Consider the following 25,131-nt stretch of genomic DNA (forward strand, 5'->3'; position numbering starts at 1 on the left):
TTAGTATTAGCTGGAATGAGATTGATTTAGTATCAGTATTAGTTGGAACTCACTTTGTGAGATGCCTGTTGTGTGTCCTCACTATGCAGACACAGATACAGGAACAAGTTAGGATGGAAAATGGTACATGCCAGAACAAGAGCCATGTAATAGAGGAATTACGGGGTGAGCTGTACTTATCGAAAATGATGTAATCAAGAAAAGTACAGACTGCAAATGAGTATGTGTGTCATTTATTATTTTTTGCAAAAAAGGATGAGGAGTCTACTGAAATCTTCAAAATCAATGATTCACAATTCAGAATGCAGCAACAAAAACACTTTTTGGCATTAATGATGATTTCTTGGTGGGCAGGTGTTTCTAAAGCAGAATTAGCCTCAGTTTAACCCATTACTGCCCATCCCACACTTTCTGTGAAACAAATCTGTGCACAATAAAAATAACTTCAATCGTGACAAAATTATTTATGAACAGAATGGGAGAATGAAACAGGGGAAGGGTGCTTAGAGCCAGCATGGTGTAGTGGTTAGGAGTGCAGACTTCTAATCTGGTGAGCTGGGTTTGATTCCCTAATCCTCCTCCACATGCAGCCAGCTGGGTGGCCTTGGGCTCGCCATAGCACTGATAAAGCTTTTCTGACCAAGCAGTGATATCAGGGCTCTCTCAGCCTCACCCACCCCACAGGGTGTTTGTTGTGGAGAGAGGAAAGGGAAGGCGACTGTAAGCCGCTTTGAGACTCCTTCAGGTAGAGAAAAGCAGCCTATAAGAACTCACTCTTCTTCTTCTTCTTGAGGAACCTCCATGATAACCTTCCAGATCAACATGCCCTTAGCTAGGCCATGTTCCCAGCTATGCTGAATTCTTCGCTACCTTTTGTCATTCAAACAGAGAAGAACAGCACAGCCGATCAAAACAACCAGTCAGATGCAGAACACTGACTAACCAAAGGCCAGTCATGTACACAAGGTGTGATTTGCTGGTGAGGTTTGGGGGCATTAAGCAGCACAGTGCTACAGCACATGTGCACATAGAGTGCATTCAATAGATCATACCACCAAAACTATGGAGATACTTGGTTCATACAACAGAGTTTGCCCACTCATGGAAGGGAGATCAGAAACACAGTAAATAAATTTCCAAAGAAGTATATTGCAAAAAAGGTAAAAACTTACATTCCAGTAGATTCAGTTCACATGCAGGTTGTATTAGAATGGAGAGAGAGAGAGAGAGATTCCTAACCTAAAGAGCAGGGGTAGTCAACCTGTGGTTCTCCAGATGTTCATGGACTACAATTCCCATGAGCCCCTGCCAGTGTTTGCTTGCAGGGGCTCATGGGAATTGTAGTCCATGAACATCTGGAGGACCACAGGTTGACTACTGCTGCTAAAGAGTATTTTCATCATCACAGATGGCCAGCTAATCCAGCATTGTGTGTATGGGGCACTGTCTTTACAGGAGAGACCTGTGAATTCCATGAGAAGTGGTGTGCAGAATGTGAACAACAACACACAGAGGATGAATCAGAGGACAGCTCCCAGGCTAAGACAGAGAGAGGGATATTCAAGGAGATAGTTACACACACTTAGAGTGAAGTGGCGTCCCTCAATGACAAGGCATTTTGAGTGGCTCATTCCAACAGAACAGGCATACCTATCCACCCTGACACACACATACACACAACAAACAAACCCTGAGAGAGGAAAAATGCCTCAAAATGAACAATAAAATTAGAGTCCAAGAGCACCTATAAGACCAACAAAGATTTATTTGAAAGCTCACGCCTTGAATAAATCTTTGTTGGTCTTAAAGGTGCTCTTGGACTCTAATTTTGTTGTGCTACTTCAGACCAACATGGCTACCCACTCGAATCAAAATGAACAGTTAGGTATAGAAAGGCAGAGTGGACATATAGGGAAGTTACGCATGAAAACCAGCACCGTGGGCCAGTTGCCTAAAATGTGCTATGATAGGAGGTGAGAATAAAAACAGATCACAGTTGCAGTGTGGAAGACGCCTCTGTTTGGTGTAGTGGTTAGGAGTATGGACTTCTAATCTGGCATGCCGGGTTTGATTCTGCACTCCCTCACATGAAGCCAGCTGGGTGACTTTGGGCTCACCACGGCACTGATAAAAGCTGTTCTGATCGAGCAGTGATATCAGGGTTCTCTCAGCCTCTCCTCCCTCACAGGGTGTCTGTTGTGGGGAGAGGAAAGGGAAGGCGGCTGTAAGCCGATTTGAGACTTTCAGGGAGAGAAAAGCGGCATATAAGAACTAACTCTTCTTCTTGTGGCAGCCAGCTTGCTGGGCATCAAAGAACACATCTTGGCAACTCTCGTTAAATTCTCAAAGCAACACTATGAGGATAAAAACAACACGTGTTCACAATTAAAGTGCAATACATCTGCTATTTCTTCAATGACACCAATGAACGGTTAGGTTCAGATGCGGTCCTGACTTTTTGAAAATACTAACTGAACCTTACAGAGATCATGAAGCTACATAAAAATGTGTGGAACAGCATGAACAGACATGACCAAAATCATGAATGTATGAAAAAGCTCAGTTTTCCATACACTTAAACTGCCCGATGGCAGCTGCCACAGAAGCCACGGCCTCTTCATTGGCCTGGCATAGGTAGAATCCATCTTGCATGGAGTATCGGGCATGCACGGTGGCCACCAGGGCGGGATGATGAACTTGTACATTTTTGTCAACAACAAAATTAGTGTTCTCCTTTGGTTTATGATGGAGAGCAACCACAAGGACATTCCGGACACCTGAAGGCAGAAGCAGAAATATAACTATGGTCTCCTTCTACAAAACATGAATGATTGTTATCTGAAATAGACCTGTCTCCTGAATTTATGATGGCAGAACTAGAAATTCTAGTGGACCACGGTTTGTGAGGGGTGGTATCGAGCAAGAATATCCCACCTGTGAATATAACGGGAGGATCTAGCCTGAATTCTTAGGCAGAAGCAGACTTGGAAATTAATAAAAAGGATTTTTAAATTGAAAAACAAAATGAAAGTTCCTAACAAATCCACAGTATTAAACTAACCAAACACAGAGAAGAAATGAGATGCTGCAAGAGGGTTTAGTTTTTGGGTCATTCGACATGCAGATGTCTGATAGAGGGGTCCACATAAGAAAACAGCAAAGAATGAACCAGCGGGCTATGCCGGGTGAGTGTCAGGCCATGTGAGAAGACCTGAATGATGAGAACAAAATCTTTCAGGTGACCTGGATTCCTACTTGGGTTGGGTTTACTTGCAGGTCAGATGGCCAACTTGACGGAGCTACTTACCACCAAGTTCCTCAAGAGCATTGCTTATGTCAGCAGTTACGTAGGTAGCTATGGGACAGAAGAGTAACAGGAGGTGCTCCGAATTCTCTTTATCATCCTTCACCTGCAGCGAGATGCCATGATCAACCAAGAGCTTAGTCAAATCGCCTAGGAACTGCTTCTCACAGCCACCTGTCATCCCTCTGACCTGGACTTGAACAGAGAAGGCTGGGGTAGAGGAAGATAAGGTGATGAGGAACTATAGCACAATAAAATAAAATAAGAGAGGCTACAATAGCTGTATCTTTAAATGGTTTGGTCTTGGCTGTTTCCATTCCTCCTGAGGCTCCAAAGCCCAACTGTAAGTGGCTTGTGCACAGGTACGACACATGCAGGTGTTCTGTTGCCTGCACAGGAATCCTGACTCAAACAAGGTATGTGTCAGACAAAGAGAAAACATTTCACCTTCATCAGTAAGAGCTATGACAATGTTCTAGGCTGGCTATTTCTTAATTCACCCACTCACTAGCAAAAAAAAAAGCAGCTTATCCCTGATGGGATAATGGGTTGCCAGCTCTGGGTGGTGATATACCTGGATATTTGGGGGGTAGAACTTGAGAAGGGCAAGTTTTGGGGAAGGGAGGGACTCCAGCATGTTATAATGCCATAGAGTTTCTCCCCTCCCCTTCAACACAGCCATTTTCTCCAGAGGAACTGATCCTGGGGGACTTCAATGTCCATGTGGAGAAATCTAGCTCCTTGCAAGGCTTGGACCTGGTGTCAGCCATGGTGACACTAGGATCATAGAACAGAATCATAGAATTGGAAGGGATATGCTGGGTCATCTAGTCCAAACCCCTGCACTATGCAGGACACCCACAACCCATCGCTCATCCATTCTAACCTGCCACCCCTTTACAGAATCAGCCTCTCCTTCAGATGGCCTCTGATTAAAAATTTCCGAAGATGGAAATTGAGTCTGCCATGAAAACACTAGAGGGCGTCACCCCAAGGGTCAGACATGACCCGGTGCTTGCACAGGGGATACCTTTACCTTTACCTTTAATATAAAGGTAAAAAAAAGACAAGTGCCACAGGCTGCTGGCTGAGTCTGGCAGGTGGGCTTTTGGCTGGACTCGAGTCCCGTTTTAATTTTCCAACAAGACTCCAGTGACGAAAGATGCCTGATTCCCCCCCCCCCATGTCTTGATTGTAGCTTTCCCCCTTGCATACCCAGGGAATTGCTGATTGCCACTGTGGGATGGTAGGTGACTTTCCTCCAAGCCAGGATGGATTCTGGAGATTTTTGGTGGAGGGTGGAGAGGATCACTTGAGCATGAAATCAGGGTCTCTGTAGGTAGGTAGGTAGTTGTGAGTGTCCTGCATTGTGCAGGGGGTTGGACTAGATGGCCCTGGAGGCCCCTTCCAACTCTCTGATTCTATGACCCTTACTGATCCCTTTTGGATGCTTTGACACCTACCTGCAAGCTGTGGAAATGGTACTTGGGGAGTTGTATCCTCTGGTTTTTCAGCAACCTGGTTGATCACCTGCGCATGTAGGAACTGCTGATGCCTCTGTAGTGTCTCCTGACGCCTCTGTTGTGCCTCCTGACGTTGCTTCTGGAGAACAGCAAACATGTCTCTGAACATCTGCAGATGAAACTGCATGTTAGTCACTATTTGTGATACAAGGTGTTCCCTGGTTACTCTTTCACAGTTACTGAAGCCACTGGTTCATAGTAATAATACAAATTGAAAACAATCAAGTTCTAAACTGATTTCATCACTCAAACAGCAGCAGCAGCAGCAGCAGCAGCAGCAAATAAACTCTCATGTATAAAATTATATGATCAGTCATTTGAAAGTCCTCCCACCTGTTCTCAAGTTCCTTCTGCCCCTATTTATGTGGGTTCAAGGTTGGGGACCTCTGATCTATACCATGAGGAAATCTGTGTGTGTGAGAGAGAGATAAACAGCAAAAACACTTGTATGTGCATGAGGATTCCCTTGCTGCAGCGTCAGACCCAGATATGCATTGCACACTGGGTGACTGGAACATCAAGAAATTATTCATGTCAGACCCCACAAATCAAGTGGCACCCAGAGAACTTCCTCCTTCCCCCCCTCATTCTTGTTCAATTTTATGACTTGCTGGTCTTTGACTAATAAAATCAGAGTCCAGTAGCACCTTTGAGATCAACAAAGATTTATTCAGGGAGTGAGCTTTCGAGTGCAAGCACTCTTCATCAGACTATGAACTCCTTACATGACAGGGAATATATAACAAAAATCAATTCTGTTACATCATTAGACTGTGTCACACAACCAAATGCAGCCAATGATAATCCTTTGTCAAAACAGCCAATCAGTCTCCTGAATTCAATGTAGTTTACAAAAACACAAGGAGAGACAAAACTGCCTGTTATCAGTGATTTGACTGTATAATAAATAAACCTTAAAAAATCCCCCTCATTCTCACTAAAGAAACTAGCATATGGGGAAAGGATTCCTCCTTCACCTGGCTGGGCTTCACTCTGTTGAGATAAAGGTAAAGGGGGGAAGGTTATAAACCCACAGTTGCTTCCCAATTTCTAAAAAATGGCACACAACTTTAAAAAAAATCCCTCTTTGATACACACCTCTATAAACCAAAATTATTCTGCCTTTTTGGAAAAGTTAAACTTGACATTCTCTTGATTTACTTCAAATCAGGGGAAGTTGGTGAAGAGGCCTTATTTGAAAGACATATATGACTTTTGAGACAGATGCTTAAGCAACCCATTTATTTTTCATTTTAGTTTTCCAGTCAACCTAATCTCAGAAATGCACAGAGTAGGAAAGGAAAAGGCACCTCAAGAGGTTCATTTCAGGACACCCCACTTTGGAGCATATGGCACAAAAACTGGGCTTTGAACTAGAAAACAGCTTAGGTCCCCTTGGAGAGTGACCTAAATGTAGGGGCGTATGGCTCATGGTGGCCCAAACCTTACTTTGTGATGCAGGGATCATGCAATCATTTCAGTTCCTTCTTCACATCTTCTTTGAAATACAGGCCTCTGAGTGGTACTCCAAAAAGATGCTTGTGGTGCCAGAGCTGCTGTTTGGACCAGGCACCACTGCAGGGGACAGCCTCTGGACTGTGGGGTGTATGTCATTTTGGGAAGTCCAAAGATTTTTTTTTTTTAGTGTGCAGCCTGGCTCCAATACCTGCTTGAGTGATTGTTGTAGGGGCACCCCACTTTGGAGCAGCTGGTACAAGAACAGCACTTTGGATTAGGAAATAGCCTATGGACTTTGATCTAGGAAATAGTCCCCTGAATGTGGGGGTGTATGATTTATGGTGGTCCAAATCTTATTCTGGGGTTCAGAGATTTCAAACTGTCCTCAGTGTTTTTGCTTGAATTCTAGAATAGATCATGAATAGCCACGATTCAAATAAGGAATTGGGAACCAACTTCAGCCTCCTGGAAATGGGAACTGTTTGTTTTCATTTGCACTCTACACTTTGGGAGCCACTGGGCGGGGCTGCCACAGATCCAAAACACGGCATTCGAAATCACATTTGAGCAGGATGAAATGAGAAATGGGGGCAGTTTTTCATCCACAGACTGTGAAAGACCAACACGTTTTCAAGGTCATAAACTTCCAAGAGACAAAGCCCCCTTTGTCAGACAGCAGAGCTTTGACTTGGGCACCTGAAAGACCAACAGAAGCTACTGGTGTCAAATCTTGCTCCTCTACTGCAAATCAACAGGCTATCCCACCTGAAACGGATGTCCCGTGAATGCAAAACTTCCCCAGCCATCTCACTGAGCCGTTCCCAATTTTCCTTAGAATCTTTCCGGACAGATAAAAATTGTTCTGCTGACAGAAAGTCATTATTAGACCCTCAAAGTGGAAGGGAAAGGTATTCAGCACGTTAGCCCCTCCTCCCCGGTCCTAAGTGCCAGGGATGGACCCGGAAGTCCTCACCTGCGTGGTGGAAGGGGCTTGCAAGGTCAATAAAACACACCCCTTCCCTCCACACAGCCGCACACCAGGGCTCAGAATAAAACTTTGTTGGTCTTCAAGGTGCCCCTGGACGCTAAATTTGTTTCGGGCCCAGACAGTGTGGTTTTGAAAGGGGCTAGCGCCCCAGCACGTCTTCAAAGTTGCAACTGGCTCACCATTAACGGGCGGGGAGGTTCCCAACAGTCGAGAAAGGAAAGAATTTCTTCCCGGACCAGTGGATCGCGCTCTGCTCCCGCGGGCTCCTCCGGGAGCGGACGTGTCTTTCAGGGCCAGCTCGCCGTTCCCGTTCACAGGTGGCTGATGGGCGCCGCTGCCGGGCAGAGGGGAGGCCTGCCAGTGGGGCGCAGCTCTGGGATCGCAGTCTGGCCACGCTGCGGCGCCGGATCCTCCTCCCTGCCTGCCGCTGGGCTCCCCTCGACGTCTCCCCGCGCTGAGATCGGCTGCCGGCTCCAAGCCCCGAGCCTGGCGGGAGGAGAGACGCCAAGGAGACCCCTCCGAGGAACAGCCCGGTTGCCCTCCTTTCTGCCCGACGGCAGATCCCCTCAGCTCTGGCCCTGCAGGCTAGGGAAGCATTTGACCCCTTCTCCCCCCCTCCTTTGCGCTTCCCTTTGCTTTCAGTTCCATCTTTCACCGCAATGCAAAATGAAACCGAAAGCGGCACAGAGGGTCAGTGATCGGCTCACAGCGTCCCTCTCTGCCCCCTAGTGTCCATTGACACCCCCTTTCCCCGCGTTGGCTCTAGAGTAGTCCCCGGGATGTCACAAAATGGTCACCAAAGGACAGGCACTACCTGCAGACGCCCAGGGTTTTGTAAACCTGGAGTTGGCAACTGTGTATACTGCATAAATCCTTTGCCAGGGCATGAATTTACACGCCCTTCATCATCTGGCCTTGCTATTCACTCTGCTAGCATCTCCTGTCTGCATAGCTGCCACTTCAATTCAGCCACTTCCCACTCTTTCTTCTAGATTCCATTCAGAGTATCATAAACCAGAATTCTTCTTTTATGACCTTAACTCTGGAATAGGTTTCTGGCTCTAAAGTTAGAAATCCCAGGTTGCCTAAGAAAAATAAGTGCTGGACCAATAGGTCCTGACTCCCAACCCTCTTCTCCTGTTCAGTCAAGGGACGTATTAATACCACAAATAAATCAACCAACAAGGATCCTCGTCCCTTATGTGGAACATCCACATAAGAGGCGTGAATCCTTGCTCCCTGCCCCCTCCCCACCCCTTCTCCTTACATGCTGGCATGTTACGCTGTGTTGGCTCCGCCCCCACCGGTCCCCCAAGGCTGGCCCTACTCTTCGGAGGGTGGGTGCGGCCTCAGAAGATTGGCAGTGGCAGTGATGTCACCAAAGCAATGAGTGCACCTCAGTGCTCTAGTGCAGGGGTAGTCAACCTGTGGTCCTCCAGATGTCCATGGACTACATTTCCCATGAGCCCCTGCCAGCAAATGCTGGCAAGGGCTCCTGGGAATTGTAGTCCATGGACATCTGGAGGACCACAGGTTGACTACCTCTGCTCTAGCGCTGCTGACGTGGTCTATCTACTGTCACGGTCCCTGGGGCTGGGACTACGGATGTCATGTCCGTAGACTTCTGCTTGAGGGAGCGCACAAGTAGATGTTCCGCATCAAAAAGGGAAAAGGACCTGGTCTCAGAGGTGAGTGGCCATCTCCAAGAAAACGTGACGTCTGAAAACAGGACACTGAGGCTCCTGCAGGCAAATCACGGAGATCCCATACTCTGAATTAGACCATTGGTCTATCAAAGTCATCACTGTCTTCTCAGACTGGCAGCAGCTCTTCAGGGACTCAGGCAGAGAAAGGCTTTCCCATCATGTTAATTTCTAGTATAGCAATAATCAGTTCTGTTACATCTGTGTGACAACCAGATACAGCCAATGATAATCCTTTGTCAAAACAGTCCATCAATCCCCTAGAATTCAGTGTACTTTACAAAGAGAAACCAAAATGTTGCTGGTAGCCTTTGATCTCTATACCAGCATTATCATTGGCTGTATCTGGTTGTCACACAGATGTAACAGAACTGATTGTTGCTATATATTTCCTGTCATGTAAGAAGATCATAGTCTGATGAAGAGTGCTTGCACTCGAAAGCTCACGCCTTGAATAAATTTTTGTTGGTCTTAAAGGTGCTACTGGACTCTGATTCTATAGGAAAGTCTCCGCCATGTGCCTGTCTCTGACTGCTTCTTTTAGTTGGTTGATGGTCATTTCTGTCGGCTTTGATCGTGTTGAGCCAGCGGATCCTTTGGTGACCACATTTCCTTTTGCTGCTAACCATGCCGAGCATTAATGATTTTCCTAGCGAGTCTGATCGCATGATGTGTCCAAAGTAAGTGAAGCCTTAGGCGTAATATCTTGCCTTCTAATGGCATAGTTGGTTTGTTCCTCTCTAAAACTGTCTTGTTGGTAACTTTGGCTGCCAATGGTATTCGTCTCCAACACCATAATTCGAAAGCCTGCAACATTAGATCAGCTTAAAGTTTCCAGGACTGGACCAGCCTTTTTGTACCACTGAGAATCTCCTGCAATATTCTCCAGGCTTCGAGAAACCTCAGAAGTGGTGGGATGGTGCAGAATATGGTTGGGAAACATGGCTGTATACACACTCACCCAGGGCCCCTCCCCTTCCCACCCCCTCTAGGCTTATGATTGGCCATTTTGGGAGAGGTGGCTGGGTCAGCATGACCATACATGGTCATATTACGGAATAAATATGTACAAAATGTAAAAAATATCTATAAAAATTAATTCTCAACCATTCAGGAAACCCTTCCAGGGCCACCAACAAACCCCAGGATTTCATGAAACCCTGATCAAGAAACCCTGAATGGGACTATGAAAATCCACCAAACACACGGAATTCTGTAAGAATTGAATAGCCCTCCCCCTTCAATGAGTTTTAATTTTGGAAGAAGAGGCGACTTTTACATTGAATTAAATTTTTAATTTAATCTTTTTTTATTTCAATGTTTAATCGTGTGATGCTTTAATTTTGATGATGACGCACTTTCAACGTAGACCGCCCTGAGCTGTCAGGAAGGGCATTCTCCATAGTACAATAACCCACCTTTTCCCTCCCCCTCCCCTTCTACGCCAGCTGCCTTCTTACAAAGTCCCAAAGAGAATCAAGAAGAGCCCTGTGGACAAATATTTGTGTGAAAAGTACACCTTGATCTAGAAGGACAGACCTCCATTCAGGCTGTGTTCATTGGTTACAAAAAGATGGACCCTGATAGGATCAGTAGTGGTCAGCACTAAACAGACAAACCAAAAAATCCCTCCCAGCCCCTTTCCTCAAACAAAATCACTTATCAAAGGTAAGAACTTCACTGTCTACATTCACTCAGCTGCTTCTATGGCTTCATTCTGGATGCACTGAGAACAATACAAGGAGCCTTCCCTGCCCAGCGGAGACTCCCCAACTGAAAGGAGAGAGGCCTCCTAACATGCAAGAGGGACCAGCTTGTCAGGATCCCTCCCTTAAACTGGGGCTTGCTGCCAAAATTGTGTGTAACCGTCAGGGAAAACACCACAGTTTGTCGATCAGTATCGGCAGCCGCATTAATCTGTCTGTAGCAGTAGAGAAGAGTAAGTGTCCAGTAGCGCCTTATAAAGACTAACACAATTCGTGGCAGAGTAGGAGCTTTTGAGAGTCACCGCTCATAAATTTAGTACATTTTGTTAGTCTTTAAGGTATGACTGGACTCTTACTCTTTTCTGCTACCAAAGTTTGTAGGAAGAGGTGCTGATGGCATCAAAGTGGAGTTGAACAGCTGCCTTATTTGAGGAATAAACTCTGCCCACCCCAGCCATATTAGATGGCAAGGAACCACTGTGAGGCTGAATTTCAAGGGCCCAACCTGCATTCAAGCCTCTATCCCTTCAGGACTCTTTCAGCCCTGCAGCCTGAGACCTTTACTTCTGACCTTTCAAAACAAACAAATTAAAGAGCAGACACCAGACTGCTCTTTGGTTCCTTGTAGTGGTCTCTGGTATTCACTCCCATTTGCAAATGGAGGATCTCTAAGGATAAAAGGCTCCTCATAGCTGACCACACAAGGCCCCCAGCTGAAGCAGCAGCATCTTGAGGTCCACAGGTCAAGGCGGCAGAAGAAACTGTGATGCCTTTCTTAAATTGTGCGGGAGTGCTCAGTGTGTCATTGGTGAAAGTGTTGAAAGGCCCAAATGTAGACTCTGAAGTATGGTCTCATTTTAAATCTGGAGCCTGACTGGCACAGCTGCTTCCTTCTTCATGGGAGCTGGGACCTAAAAGCCGGTTCTCCATCCCTTTTCAGGAATCTTCTGCCAAGAGGAACAGACTAAAGAAGAAGCTTGCAGGTGAGCAAGGATTTGAGAAAGCAGCAGGGCTGTGAAGTTACAGCCGTGGAATTTGCTTTGTTGCATCAATGAGGATTGCAGGAAAAATGCTCCTGCAGAAGAGAGATCATTGTCACAAATTAACATCTACAGGAATACTGCATGGGTATCTTCTGGTGAGATAACAGGAGGACAGATTAAGTTTGGCAAAAAACAAAATGAAAACACATGGTAATCTTTATGTGAAAGGACTATTAAAGAATTCAATGCCTGACATTACATGGGGTGGGGGGAGAATACAAAGACTTATGGAAGAGACTGACCCACACTAAACAAATGGACCTCTGCCTAGGAGCCATGACTCCAGATGGGTGACCAAGGAGATAGAAGCAACCACCCTAACCTTACCTAGAAACACAAAAAGCTTGCCTCTATCGACTTCTGGATTGCTAAGAAGCAGAGGCACTGCCTTTGCTAGCTAAAGAAACTGCAAAGCACTTTCGTTTGGCTCCTCCCACCAGACTGAACGCAATGGCTGGATGATGCAGGGACACCACCAGATTGAAACTTAGATCCAAAGCAAGGCATATCCAAGAATACCAAATCCATCCCATGGCCTGTTGAAATTCCAAGCTGTGGCCCAGCAATACTGGCTAATCCACTTGACAAAAGTCCAGCAAAGTTCCAGCGCCGTAAGGGTTCCTGGGCTATCAGCTGTCTCCATTAACAGAAGCCCCGTCTGCAGCCAAGAGGCCCTCTCTATCTGCATCTGTGCCAGGGGCATCCGCTGGTGCCCTCCTCCAGGGCAGGCGGGCAAGGAGGGGCCGGTGTAGGCCGTTATAGAGAGCAGCTCCGACCAGGAGGATGATGAAGCCCAGGATCTGTAGTCCGTGGAAGATCTCCCAGCCGACAGCTAAGCTGACCGCCCAAACGACCACGGTGCGCAAGCTGTCGAGCACCATCCGGGTGGTGGCGCTGATCTCCTTGGTGACGCTGATGCCGGCAAAGTTGAAAAAGGCGATGCTGCCGATGTTGCCCAGCAGGGCCACGACAATGAGCGGGACGTGGCCGATCTGGCAGAAGGCGTCAATGGCATCTTCCAGCACTTCTCGCGGGTTGCCACTGAAGCTGCCCCCTGGGATGTAGTACATGGGCACCAAGAGCAGGGAAAGGATGACGAATCCGAAGAAACCTGAAGAGAAGAAGAGGGAGGAGCCAACGCTTGTGGAGAACCTGGGCTTGGTCCACATTAATGCTGCTAGCGCAGGGGTAGTCAACCTGTGGTCCTCCATATGTTCATGGACTACAATTCCCATGAGCCCCTGCCAGCATTTGCATTTGCTGGCAGGGGCTCATGGGAATTGTAGTCCATGAACATATGGCGGACCACAGGTTGACTACCCCTGTGCTAGCAGACTGAGGCTTGCTAGCAGTCGACCAACTGTTTAAATGCACAAACGGTTTCGTAAACGTGAAATTTCAAAAGAAGATGGTATTTTAAGGACAATGGAGAAAGAGACGGAAGAAGAGGAGAGCTGGGCTTTTTGTAGCCTGCTTTTCTCTACTCAAAGGAGTCTCAAAGTGGCTTACATTCACCTTCCCTTCCTCTCCCCACAACAGGCACCCTGTGACGGAGGTGAGGCTGAGAGCGCCCTGAGAGAACTGGGACTGGCCCAAGCTGCCAACTGAGCTGGCTGCCCGTGGAGGAGGAGTGGGGAATCAAGCCCAGTTTTCCAGATTAGAGGCTGCCGCTCTTAACCACAACACCAAGCTGTCTCTCCTCACAGTCCCTCATAAACAAGACACTGTTCTGCAACACAGCAGTCACCCTTTCCCCCGTCTTGTTCATGGAAACTGAAGAGATTCAGATACTCCACAAATCTTCAAAGTTTCACTTGGGACCAAATATTTAATAAATGATTAGAAAAGACAAGGACAGAAACTCTGACACAGTAACTAGCAGGCCTGCTCCTTGGATCTCTCTGATACTCCTTCCCTGGCCTACCTTCAGTGCCAACGGCCCGCAAAGGGTGAACATCATGCTTGTAGACAAACTTCTCTTCCAACACCATCTGGATGGCCACGATCACCTGAGCCACGATGATGAGCAGGTCACCTGCAGGAAGGAGGCAGGTTGGTCATTTCAGAAGGAAACCACAGGTTGCCTGTAGGTATCCGATGTAACTGGAAGCAGCATTGTCACCTGAATTGTACTGACTACTGACCAACACTTGTAGAAAACACACACAAAATAACTGAGTTCTTAGAGGCAATGAAATTCACTCCCCTCAAATCTCATCCCACCTTCACCCATTCAGTGAGACAGAATCTCTCTATGTTTTAAAGATTGAGGTATTCCCTGCAATAGGCATAAGAAACCAGGGGTGCCATAGCTCTGAAGCGGTCTCGGTAGTTACGGCTGTCTGACAAGATCTGTCGTTTTCTAGCCCTCTGGCCCTTTCATGGCATTACAGTGTCCTTGCTTGAGGATTTTGACACTAGAAGAAATGTGAAACTGGTTGCTACCTGCAGTCAAGACATGGCTCCCCTCTCCCATAAGTGTGCTCACATCTTTAAAAGCCACCTACATCACTGGCTATCATGGCCCTTCGGGTAGTGAATTCCATTAGTCGCTTTAAGTTTTGGACAAACAAGTGTGTCTGTGCTTGAATTTATGAGTAATCAATTTTACTGTTCAAGTTTCAATGGTATGAGACAAGGGAACAATGCTAGAATCTATTTTTAGAAATATCAGAAGTGCTTCCTCATGGTCTTCAGACTTTGCTACAAATGCAATCTCTCAAGAGATACCACCCATGTACCAAATCAGCACATGGAGACCAAATATGGAGCTCTTCTCAGAGATGGTTCTTGGGCTGTGGTCCATTCACCTCTTGGAAGCCCATTTCAAGGTCAGCCCCAAGATGATTTATACCTGCTCTTGCTGAACTGCAGCTTTAGTGGACCACTGACTTTGAAACAGTATCATAAGAGCTGTACTGGATCAGACTAATGCCTTCCCGCCAGCACCGGTATTCAAAGATGTCTACCTCTGAATGTAGAGACTTCCTCACAGTCCCCATGGCCACCAGCCACCAATTTTCCCAAGCCATACAATAAAATTCTGTTACACACAAAATGGTATTCAAACCAAGATATACAACTACATGGTGTGTTTTCTGCAGCATCTTGAGAATTTGGATTGATAAACAACATACCCAAAGCAGAAGTAAGCCAACTAAAAGCTGCATCCAATTTATCTGGGGTTTCAGAAGCCAGGCAGGTTGGACTTCTGAATTATTTCACTGGGACGGAAATTTGTGAGGAAGAGGAGAAGGTGGGAAGAGGGCAAGGGCTGTACAGAGGAGCTTCCTTTGGCAGAGGCTTGAAAGAGGATGGGGAGGTAAATCCTGGAAGGAAGAGAAGGGGCCTGGGTCCAAAAGGGAACACACATTGTAGGACATGACCCTGCCCACCCTTGGTACCTGTGATGACTTCACTCAGCTTGTGCTTCTTGTCATTGTCGTTGTTCAGCAGATCCGCCAGGCCGACCACAACCAGCCCAAGGATGGTCACCAGGATGCCCAGCCATTGGCTCAGTGCCAGCTTCCGCCTGAGAAAAGCCACTGAGAGCAGCCCCGTGAAGATGATCACAGCCCCCCGCAGCATCTGGAAGCTGGAGGCACTGGTCATGTTCAGAGCTGGATGTGGGGAAAAGAGGGGTACAATAAGTGGAGGAGGAATTTCGTTTGGCAAATTGGGACCGTTTGCATCACATGTCCCTAGGAAATGACGGAACTGTGACTGTACAGAGGGAATACAGACTTTGAAATGGACTCTTGAAAAATCTGAACTTTCATGCCGGGGAAGGGGGGAAATCCTGAAAACTCAAGGATTTGGGCTGCAGGGAATGTGAAAGGTGGGTAATCCAACAATAATAATCCAATCACATCCTCTATGTATTTTTCTGTGCTGAGGCATGGCGTGGAAATCCTGAATGGGATTAATGGTCTGGAACAGGGGTAGTCAAACTGCGGCCCTCCAGATGTCCATGGACTACAATTCCCAGGAGCCCTTGCCAGCATTCGCTGGCGAATGCTGGCAAGGGATCCTGGGAATTGTAGTCCATGGACATCTGGAGGGCCGCAGTTTGACTACCCCTGGTCTGGAATTTCTTGTCAGAGCTGCAGCTTGTGGGCCTGGTTTCAAACCCCCACTAAGCCTCAAAGTTCCCTGGATGACTGGGCTTAACCTACCTCACAAGGTTGTTTTGAGGACACAATGGACTTGGTAAGAACTGCATACACTGCCCTGAGCTCCTCAGAGGCTCAGGACAGAAATGCAAGACACAGAAAAGCTACATTTCTTCTCTTAAAAAAAAAAAAAGGGACACAGAGTGGGAAGAGGAGTATTCCGTTTCTTTCATCAAGACAAGCCCCTCACTTACCCACATACATCAGGCTGGTCCCCGTCATGTCACAGAGTGCCGGGGGCAGGAAAAGAAGTGGATTAAAGGACTGAGGCGGTGCCATGGTGGGCTCTGGCCTCCGCCGGTCATGGCAGAGCAGGAGGTAGAAAGCAGCCAGGCAGGAGAACTCCCCCAGGAACATGCCCACTGCCTGGAACACAACCAAGGTGGGTTATTAATTCCTGGATCATAAAAAAAGCCGTTAAGACACACTGGGGTATATCTGACCCACTTGGCTCCCTGTTAAAGAGGGAGGCCCTTAAAGTCACCAAAAAGTCTCTGCCAAGGATCACAGGACATGGCTGGGTATCTCATCTAGTCCTTGAGAGAACTGGCAGAAGTGCTGACAGGCTGAACCGGGTCAAGTGCAGTGTGGTATCCAGTCTCCAAAGAGCCAAGTTCACCCACCTCCCCAAACCCACAGGTACTGCTCCCGATTCACAGCACTCTCAGCTCCAGTACTGAGAAAGAATTAAGTCGTTAGCTCTCATGACTGCAGGGACCACGTGAAAGTTTTCCAGCCAGTGTCTCCAAGACGCTGCAGTATTTTGGGGCTTGAGGCTTTTCAATGAGATGCCTTGCCTTACACCCAGGAGACCCCAAATCTTAGGAAGTGGAGCTAGAAACAGTTTAAGCTGCTGGCTGAGCGATGAAAAGTTTCCCACATGGAGTTCACCAGTTGCACAATGGCCAGGAAGAGGCAATGTGGACAGTTGTATGTCCCGAGTTGGGCCACAAAGGTTTGAGACCCGCACCCTGAGCAGACTGCAGAAAAAGATGCAGAGTGGCCCAAACTCATGAAATGGCAAACAGAACCCCAATTTTCTAGGATAGGAAGAGTTAAAAGACTTGGACCACCAGTCAGGAACGCTCAAATCAGGCCCGAGAACAGTGGAAAGGACAGAATGAAGTATTTCTAGACCAGTGGGTCTTGTTACTATATAGCTTAGATAAGCCTCATCCTGCATTGAGCAGGGGGTTGGACTACATGGCCTGTATGGCCCCTTCCAACTCTATGATCCTATGATTCTAGGATTCATATATATTTTTTAAATTCTGCAATACACGGTACTGCTGTGACATACTTGGGCTCCAGAGTCCAATGTTGTTATAGTAAATATTTCTCTTTTAAGAGCTCAGATTGTGTTCAAAGGGCTTCATGCCTGGATGCTTCTTTCATACATAGGCTAGAACCTCATGGCTAGGCTAGGTTGGACAGCGAACAAGAACTAGATGGGCACACATCCCAAATGCACAGAGACCCCACCCTCTGTTAGGAAAGGGAAGAGCTTGGGTGGTGGCATACACCCCATATAAGTGGTAGGAAGAGGGAACAAGTCCTCTTGCATGCACACATGCTCCTCTCCCCCAAGTCACAATCCACCCCACATATGCCCAGCCCTTAATATCTAACACAAAAGGAGATGGGGCTCAAGGCGTTTGGGGAGAACTGGCTGCCACTGTTCAGTGGCACTATTATCATTCCAGATCTTCAAAGCTTTGCACTTAAGGCTGGACCACTTCATCGAATCCTGACCTTTGGTTTTCCAAATTAAGCAAATGTAACGTAAAAAATAAGCACATCTGCAGTCAGAATTTTGAAGGTCGAGAATAAGAGTTGGGGGAGGCTATCGAAAGAGTCTTCAGTCTAGGCCAGGGGTAGTCAAACTGCGGCCCTCCAGATGTCCATGGACTACAATTCCCAGGAGCCCCTGCCAGCATTCGCTGGCAGGGGCTCCTGGGAATTGTAGTCCATGGACATCTGGAGGGCTGCAGTTTGACTACCCCTGGTCTAGGTACAGGAAGATACTCAGATATTAAGACTAGGTAGGCTGGAGGCCTGATGTCACAGTGATGCTGATGCAGAGTGCGGAAATGCCCTTACCTGGACGAAGGGATGCTCAAAGTTGTGTTGCTCTGTGCCATTGCAGCCTGGGGCACTCAGCTTGTCAGCCCACCTGAAATAAAGGAGCATCCCTTATATTCCATAGGTCCTGTAGTCCCAGTCATGCAGAAACCCACTTCACAAGGATGGAACTTGGTATCTCCCAAAGAATCCAGTTATCCACTTGTCTTCTTCCATTGTGTTTTTCAGACCCAAGAGAGTGAAGGGGGCAGCCTAGAAACTTCATGGTCCTTTATAAGTCTGAGTGGGGAGGCCCTTACATTTTGCATTTTAGTTACAACCCTGTTGGCAGATTGTCTTAACACTGCTCATCCTTTCAATTAATGTTTTGTTTTGCAGCCTTTCAGTCTGGACTTGACTCCGATGCTCAGCAGTAAATGCAATGCAAAGTCTTCCAGCTGACACGAGGCCAAGGCCCTCTTTGGTTCGTGTAACCAGAAACCTCAGTGTAACAATGAGCAAATCACGAGAGCTGCATCTCCCATAGATCAGATGTCGGGGCTGCCACTAATTTCTGCCAAAACTGTCATGTTTCGAGAGAAGGCTTGCCACTTCACCTAACAGGACAGACAACAGAGACGGCTCAAGTCATCTTGGCTGGGGGGAAAAGTGTAACTCCAGTCAATGCTGAATCTGTCTGATATTTTCATCTACAGAATTACAGGCCGAAGCAGGATGCAAGGAAGGTCTGAAAGAGGGATGGGAGAACTGTTAGTGTTGTGTTGGACTAGGATCTGGGAGATCCAGGTTCAAATCCGCACTGCCAGGGAAGCTTGCTGGGTGTCTCTGGGCCAGTCATACTCTCAGCCTGATCTACCTCACACAAGTGCCATGAGGAAAAAAAGGGAAGAGACAAGAACAACACAAAGTTCTTTGGGTTCTCTTCAGAGGGGAAGTGGGATACTAATTTAACTAATGAATAAATGAATACAATTGTTCTTAGAATTATACTTTAAAGTTGCATTTTAAAGTCTTTCCTGGAAGTAAGCCCAGTTGAGTTGATGTCAGTGGGATTCTGAGTAGAAATGCTTAGAATTTCACTACTAGTTACCTGGAGCAACTTGGTGTAGTAGGGGTTAAGAGAGGCAGCTTCTAACCTGATGAGCTGGGTCTGATTCCCCGCTCCTCCACATGCAGCCAGCTGGGTGACTTTAGGCTCATCACAGCCCTGATAAAGCTGTTCTGACTGAGCAGTAATATCAGGGCTCCCTCAGCCTCACCCACCTCACAGGGTGTCTGTTGTGGGGAGAGGAAAGGAAGGCAATTGTAAGCCACTCTGAGACTCCTTTGGGTAGAGAAAAGGACGGTATGAAAACCAACTCTTCTTCTTCGACTAAGAGGAAAAAATTAGATCTCTGCTCCAAATAGCTTGCAGTCTGAACTTCAACAACGGCCAAGAAAACAGTGGGAGGGGAGACATGGAACAGTCAATAGTCACAAGGGATCTACATGGACACTTCCATGAACTCACTTTCACTACGAATGAAGATTAAGGCAAGACAGGCGGGATGGGAAAGACAGAGGGGTATCATAGCCTACAGGGGACGCCGGCATACAAATGTAATAAATAAATAAACGAATATTCTAGACATGCAGAGCAAAAGGGGGAAGGAAATCAGGCACTATTATTTATGCTAGTAGGAGTCCTAGTTTTATTGGCCTAGATCTCACAAAAAGCCGATGAAGCAGGCAACTTGCATTTGATTGTGCTACCACAGACTAGAAGTGGAGGGTGTTCATGACTTAGTGCCCCTCCATACAAGGAGAGCTGCCCCCACATAGAAAACCAAAGGGCAGGGAGAAGGATTTCCTGTACACAGAGGGAACACTGTTACACAGGAAACTCTAGGCCAGGTTTTCCTGAATGGGTGGGTTAATTAATTTTAAACATTTATCAGGTAATATGACCATATATGTGTTTTTAAACATTTATCAGGTAATATGACCATATATCCTGTTGATGCGGGTGAAGGAGGAGAGTGCAAAAGTTGGCTTGAAACTCAACATCAAGAAAACAAAGATCATGGCATCCGGCCCTCTCAATTCCTGGCAAATAGAAGGGGAAGAAATGGAGATAGTGACAGATTTTATTTTCCTGGGCTCCAAGATCACTGCAGATGGGGACTGCAGCAAAGAAATTAAAAGACGCTTGCTCCTGGGGAGGAAAGCTATGGCAAATCTAGACAGCATCCTAAAAAGCAGAGACATCACCCTGCCAACAAAAGTGCGTTTAGTCAAGGCTATGGTCTTCCCAGTTGCAATGTATGGCTGCGAAAGTTGGACCATAAGGAAGGCCGAGCGTCAAAGAATTGAGGCTTTTGAACTCTGGTGCTGGAGAAGACTCTTGCGAGTCCCTTGGACTGCAAGGCGAACAAACCGGTCAGTCCTAGAGGAGATCAGCCCTGACTGCTCTTTAGAAGGCCAGATCCTGAAGATGAAACTCAAATATTTTGGCCACCTCATGAGAAGGAAGGACTCCCTGGAGAAGAGCCTAATGCTGGGAGCGATCGAGGGCAAAAGAAGAAGGGGGCGACAGAGAATGAGGTGGCTGGATGGAGTCACTGAAGCAGTAGGTGCAAACTTAAATGGACTCCGGGGAATGGTAGAGGACAGGAAGGCCTGGAGGATCATTGTCCATGGGGTCGCGATGGGTCGGACACGACTTCGCACATAACAACAACAACATGACCATATATAGTCATGTTGACCCCCCCAATGGACAATGATGGGCCTGGAGGGAGTGGGAAGGGGAGAGGCCAAGGGTGGCCTCTCCCCTTCCCAACCCACAGCTCTGCTTCCCAACCATATTCTGCAGGATCACGCCACTTCTGGCGTTTCTCAAAGTCTGAGGAATGTTTCAAGGGGTTTTCAATGGCAAAATGGTTGAGACCGGTTCTTCTAGTCTAGACAGTCCATTGATAGGGCTGACTTATCTCTCGTACTCAAGGAGCCGTGTCACAGTTACACAAAGTACACTGTGGCACACAAAGCAGGCAAAAAGTTCTAAAGACAGCTGTGTTAGCATCTTTTCAGCCAAGTCAGCAGAATTTTAGGACACGAATGACCTCATCTGAAATGCCACTGACAATGCAGATGTCAGGATATCTGCTTAGTCAGCCCTGGATTTTGTAAGAAGGAGCCAAGAGAAAACTAAGTTGACTCAGAGTTGTGTTTGAAGGGATGGAAAGATCAACATTGCCCTAGGGTTCAAAAGATTCATTTCTGCAGCCCCACAAGTACCACCTTTGTGTTCACTTTTCACCTGCATTGAAGACACACCTGTGGATAGAAGGAACAGATCCAAGGATCACAGGAGAAGGCGTTTAAGAAATAGAAGCCCCGCTTCCTAAACTCTGGTGCCTTTTTTGCATGTTTTGAGCACCTCTATGACAATGAGGTCTAGAAGCTTGGATTTTTAGTTTTCAAACATTAATAGACCTCATGGATTATACACTCTGTCCAAAATACCATGCAGATAAAATTCTGTGCTTCAGCAACTTACACTGGTTCCCAGTTTAATTTGGGATCAGGTTTAAGGTTTGGGTTCTCACCTTTAAGGCCATATGCAGTCTCAGCCTGGCTTAGCTCTCTGCCTATGCCCCCTGAAGAGCATTATGCTCAGACAGTTTCAACCAGTTAGCGATCCCTGACCCTAGGGAAGTATGTCTGGCCTCAACCAGGACTAGGACATTTTCTGTTCTGCCCCTACTTGGTGGAATGAGCTCCTGGATGAGGTCCAGGCCCTGTCAGAGCTGACACAGTTCTGCAGAGCCTGCAATATGGAGCTCTTCTGCCAAGCTTTTGGTTGGGGCCAAGTAAACTGTTAACACCTACTGGTGATGATCAGAACTCCCCACAGAGGTGCCCGAAGGATAACATCTGGGGGCGAATTGAAATAAACTGACTGGACAGCTGCCTAACTTCAGTTTTAAATGTTTTATCATTGGTTGTAGATTACAGAATATTATTGTAATTAATTTTTATTATCAATATATTTTTTGTATTTTGTGTGTTTTAATTATGATGTTCAGCACCCTGAGCTGCTATGCCGGAGGGCCGTATACAAATCTAATTAACAACAACAACAAATATCAGTTTTCAGATCCCAGTCCAGAGATTTCCTCTGCAGCTGCTCCCATATTTGCAAAAGACTTAATGCACAATTAGAAGAGCAAGCAAGGACCAAGAGGATAACAAATACCAGCCCCCAAATGAAGATATAACAGCGACCAAATGAAGAGGGACATTGTTCTCTAAATTCCCCAGGAAGGCCTGAAGCTGAGATGCCACCCCCAATTCCCCCCCAGATCTAATTCCTCCTCCCTAGGCCAACAGCAAATGAACGGGGTAAAAAGAAGCAGGAAGACATCGGTATTCTGAGCAGCTATTTTTCCTCCCCACTCAATTCAGTGACCGCTTGGCCCCGGCCCATCGTAGCTAATGCCATGCTTTGTTGCTCTTAAGGGTGCCGCTGGAATCCCACTAAATATGTTGGTTTTACTGACGACCACGAGAAGATTCTGGGATTGAGTTTAGCATTGCTGCATTCTCTCCCCGCTCCAAAATGCTAGGAAAGTGGTCTGCAATGATCCCCAATCCCACGAGAGACCATTCACCAGCTCCCTCACCTGTGCCCGCTTGCCCCCCACTTTGCAGGGCTTCAAGGCTCTTCTACCCCATGCCAACCAGGAAGGGAGGTTTCTCCTACAGGTGCCCATTGAAACGAAACGAACCTTTGGAACTAACCCCCCCCCCCCTTAGAAATGGCCCCGCAATTCCCCTCCTCGACTTACTTAGCCGAAAGGGTGTTGATGGAGCCCGTGATGAGCATCAGGCCAGCCAGGAAAAACTGGTACTTGGTCCAGGCCATGCTCAGGCCAGCCCTCTGCAACGACCACCACCCGGCTCAGCCACGGCTCACGGTTTTTCCTCCCAGGCAAAGGAAAGACGCGGTCACATGACTGAAGCCGGTCAGCTGACCCCAGACGGTGACTCCCAAATCCGGCTTGGGAACCGCTGCTAAGAAGAGCGCGTGGTTTTTGTTTCGGGTCCTCGTCCAAGATGCCTGGTTTGCACGGCTGTGGGTTGCGGAAATCCAGACCACATGGGAATTTATTTCTTGCTTTGCGCAGAGAAACAATGCTGTGACGCCTGCGTAATGACAGGCAGAAGTTCAACCTGTGCGGCTCTCTCCCCGTTCTTCATGGTGGGGAAAACCTGGTGATTTATGTCTGCTGTTCAGCACCTGGGTTCCTTAGGCCTTATATTTTCACTGTCCTAGTGGTAAACTAGGATGTTTGCGGTGCCGGGTCAGCTCAGCCACGGTTCAAAGAGGGGTAATCTTGGGTACCAATTTTAAACAGAGTGGGTGAATTAGAATGGATTTGTTAATGGATTTGTTAAGCAGGTCTTATGTGGGCTCTCCACGGTGTTTGTAAGAAAACCTGGCCAACTGCATTTTGGACCAGCTGTAATTTCTGGAGTAGGGTCAAGAGTAGTACTGAGGGTACAGGTGCCCCAGCCAATGAGCGCACAGTATTTTCTGACAACATTCATGTATAAATGAATTAAACAGTTGTGCCCTTTAAGAGCAAGTTGATTAGCTACACCTGTGATGCACCTGTTCCATGGGACAATATGCTTTTTAATGGGGACATTTAGATGATGTGCTTGAGATCCTGTGATGAACACATTACTGCACAAGGCTCTCCAATACAAATATTTGGGAGCCATTGGCCAAAGTGATACTTTATTTGCACTATATATTTGTGTGATGTATACAGAATCAATGGTCTTATACTTTAATGCAGATGGTAAATTGTGACCTTGTTTTGCATTCATGACAAATACAATTTTATTTTAAAAAATGATATTACAACGTCGTTGACAATCTGCAACACACCTGAAACCAATCCGCAAAAAACGCTTCGTTGTAGCTCTTTCAGGGAAATCCCAAAAAGTGGATTCACCCTCCGGAAAGCGCTACACTCTTGCAACCAATCAGCAACACTAGCAAAAAAGTTCTGTGCCTTACCATTGTTGCGGTTTCTGCAAAGTCCCGCTCCCTAGCTCTCTCACCATTTTTTTTTCTCCGAGCGAGCGGAGATAAATGCACTGGTGAGCCTTTGTTTACCCAGCGAGGCTTCCCTGGCTGCAGATCTGTTTTAAGTCACTAAACATGAAACAACACACAGCCCCGTTTGCTGGTTTATTTTCCCTTTATTTTTTACTGTATTTTCAGCCGAAAATCGCGCCCGTGCCCGGGGGCGGGGGGGGGGGTTATTTATTTTTTTTCACTGGGTGTGTGTGTGGCAACGATGAAACGGCAGCTCAAACACCACCTGCTACCTAGATGGGTCTCTCCATTGCAACGAATCAACGCAGATTCGTTGCAACGCAGATTCGTTCCCTTTAACTTCCTTAAAGGGAAAGGGGCTTTTTGGGATTATGATAACGGCCGCCCATTGGCTGCTTGACAGCCAGGGGCGGGATGAGCTTGGCAATATCGCTTCCTGGCTAGCGATTTTTGCAGAGACCGGAAACCTGTGGGAAACGATAGAAACACAACTGGATTCCACTACAAAGGCAGGTATGCATAATGACGAATTCCACTATTTAAAATGCCGTTTTTTTGTCCCGCAACCAATTTGCCACATAGATCCTGGTGCGGAATGGCCCTGAGTGTAGAGGGAAGAAATCCAGAGGTGCTGTTTTTACATGCACTCCCCCGACCCCCCAGAAAAAGACCCCTACTACCAGCCCCTGGCACACTCTCTGAGACTTCTTCCAGCCACACAGAGAACACCTTTTGGAGTCCCAGAGCACTCCCTATGTGTAAAACTGTACAGCAGGCAGCACTGTTGTGGGATGTTTTTGTTTTGTTTTTTAGCATCAAAGATCCAAAATTAATCTGCTTATTTTATGCAGACTATGAAATTAACAAGGATAAAAAACTTTGAGCAATGTCCGAGTACCAACTATGGGATATCATGATTGCTTTTTCACCCTATGTGCTTCTGCAGGAGGTGACATTACATGAATCACAGTGGCTAGGTATTCTGAGGCCAGGTGTAGTGGTGTGCAATGCCACAGAGTTCACCTTTCAAAGTGGCC

General features: G+C 46.9%; 2 protein-coding genes across 2 annotated transcripts; both read right to left on the reverse strand.

Moving 5' to 3' along the window:
- Positions 1-217: 217 nt before the first annotated feature.
- LOC143843745 (uncharacterized) lies at positions 218-10,379 on the reverse strand. Its single transcript, XM_077350358.1, has 4 exons — positions 10,335-10,379; positions 7,453-7,858; positions 3,308-3,514; positions 218-2,777 (listed from the first exon to the last, which is right to left on the reverse strand). The coding sequence occupies exons 1-4, from the start codon at positions 10,377-10,379 to the stop codon at positions 2,560-2,562; spliced, it is 876 nt and encodes a 291-aa protein (XP_077206473.1). The 3' UTR covers positions 218-2,559.
- Positions 10,262-23,000, reverse strand: SLC35F6 (solute carrier family 35 member F6). The gene is made up of 6 exons (XM_077331017.1): positions 22,812-23,000; positions 17,998-18,070; positions 16,092-16,263; positions 15,130-15,345; positions 13,650-13,760; positions 10,262-12,836 (listed from the first exon to the last, which is right to left on the reverse strand). The coding sequence occupies exons 1-6, from the start codon at positions 22,886-22,888 to the stop codon at positions 12,355-12,357; spliced, it is 1,131 nt and encodes a 376-aa protein (XP_077187132.1). The 5' UTR covers positions 22,889-23,000; the 3' UTR covers positions 10,262-12,354.
- Between the last annotated feature and the right edge of the window lie 2,131 nt (positions 23,001-25,131).

The sequence above is a fragment of the Paroedura picta genome, chromosome 1 (genome assembly GCF_049243985.1).
Source record: "Paroedura picta isolate Pp20150507F chromosome 1, Ppicta_v3.0, whole genome shotgun sequence".
In the NCBI taxonomy this organism is placed as follows: domain Eukaryota; kingdom Metazoa; phylum Chordata; class Lepidosauria; order Squamata; family Gekkonidae; genus Paroedura; species Paroedura picta.

Bases quoted from the DNA above. Each gene is read 5' to 3' on its own strand.
- SLC35F6 (XM_077331017.1), bottom strand. From the start codon at position 22,888: ATGGCCTGGACCAAGTACCAGTTTTTCCTGGCTGGCCTGATGCTCATC. The intron at 18,071-22,811 runs GTAAGTCGAGGA...CCTTTATTTCAG, and splicing joins ATCAACACCCTTTCGGCTAA to GTGGGCTGACAAGCTGAGTG. The intron at 12,837-13,649 runs GTAGGCCAGGGA...TCTTCTCTTCAG, and splicing joins GCGGGCCGTTGGCACTGAAG to GTTTCTTCGGATTCGTCATC.
- LOC143843745 (XM_077350358.1), bottom strand. From the start codon at position 10,379: ATGGAGAATGCCCTTCCTGACAGCTCAGGGCGGTCTACGTTGAAA. The intron at 7,859-10,334 runs GTGCGTCATCAT...ATGCTTCCCTAG, and splicing joins CAGGGCGGTCTACGTTGAAA to CCTGCAGGGCCAGAGCTGAG. The intron at 3,515-7,452 runs GTGAGCCAGTTG...CCTCTACCCCAG, and splicing joins AACCTCCCCGCCCGTTAATG to CCTTCTCTGTTCAAGTCCAG.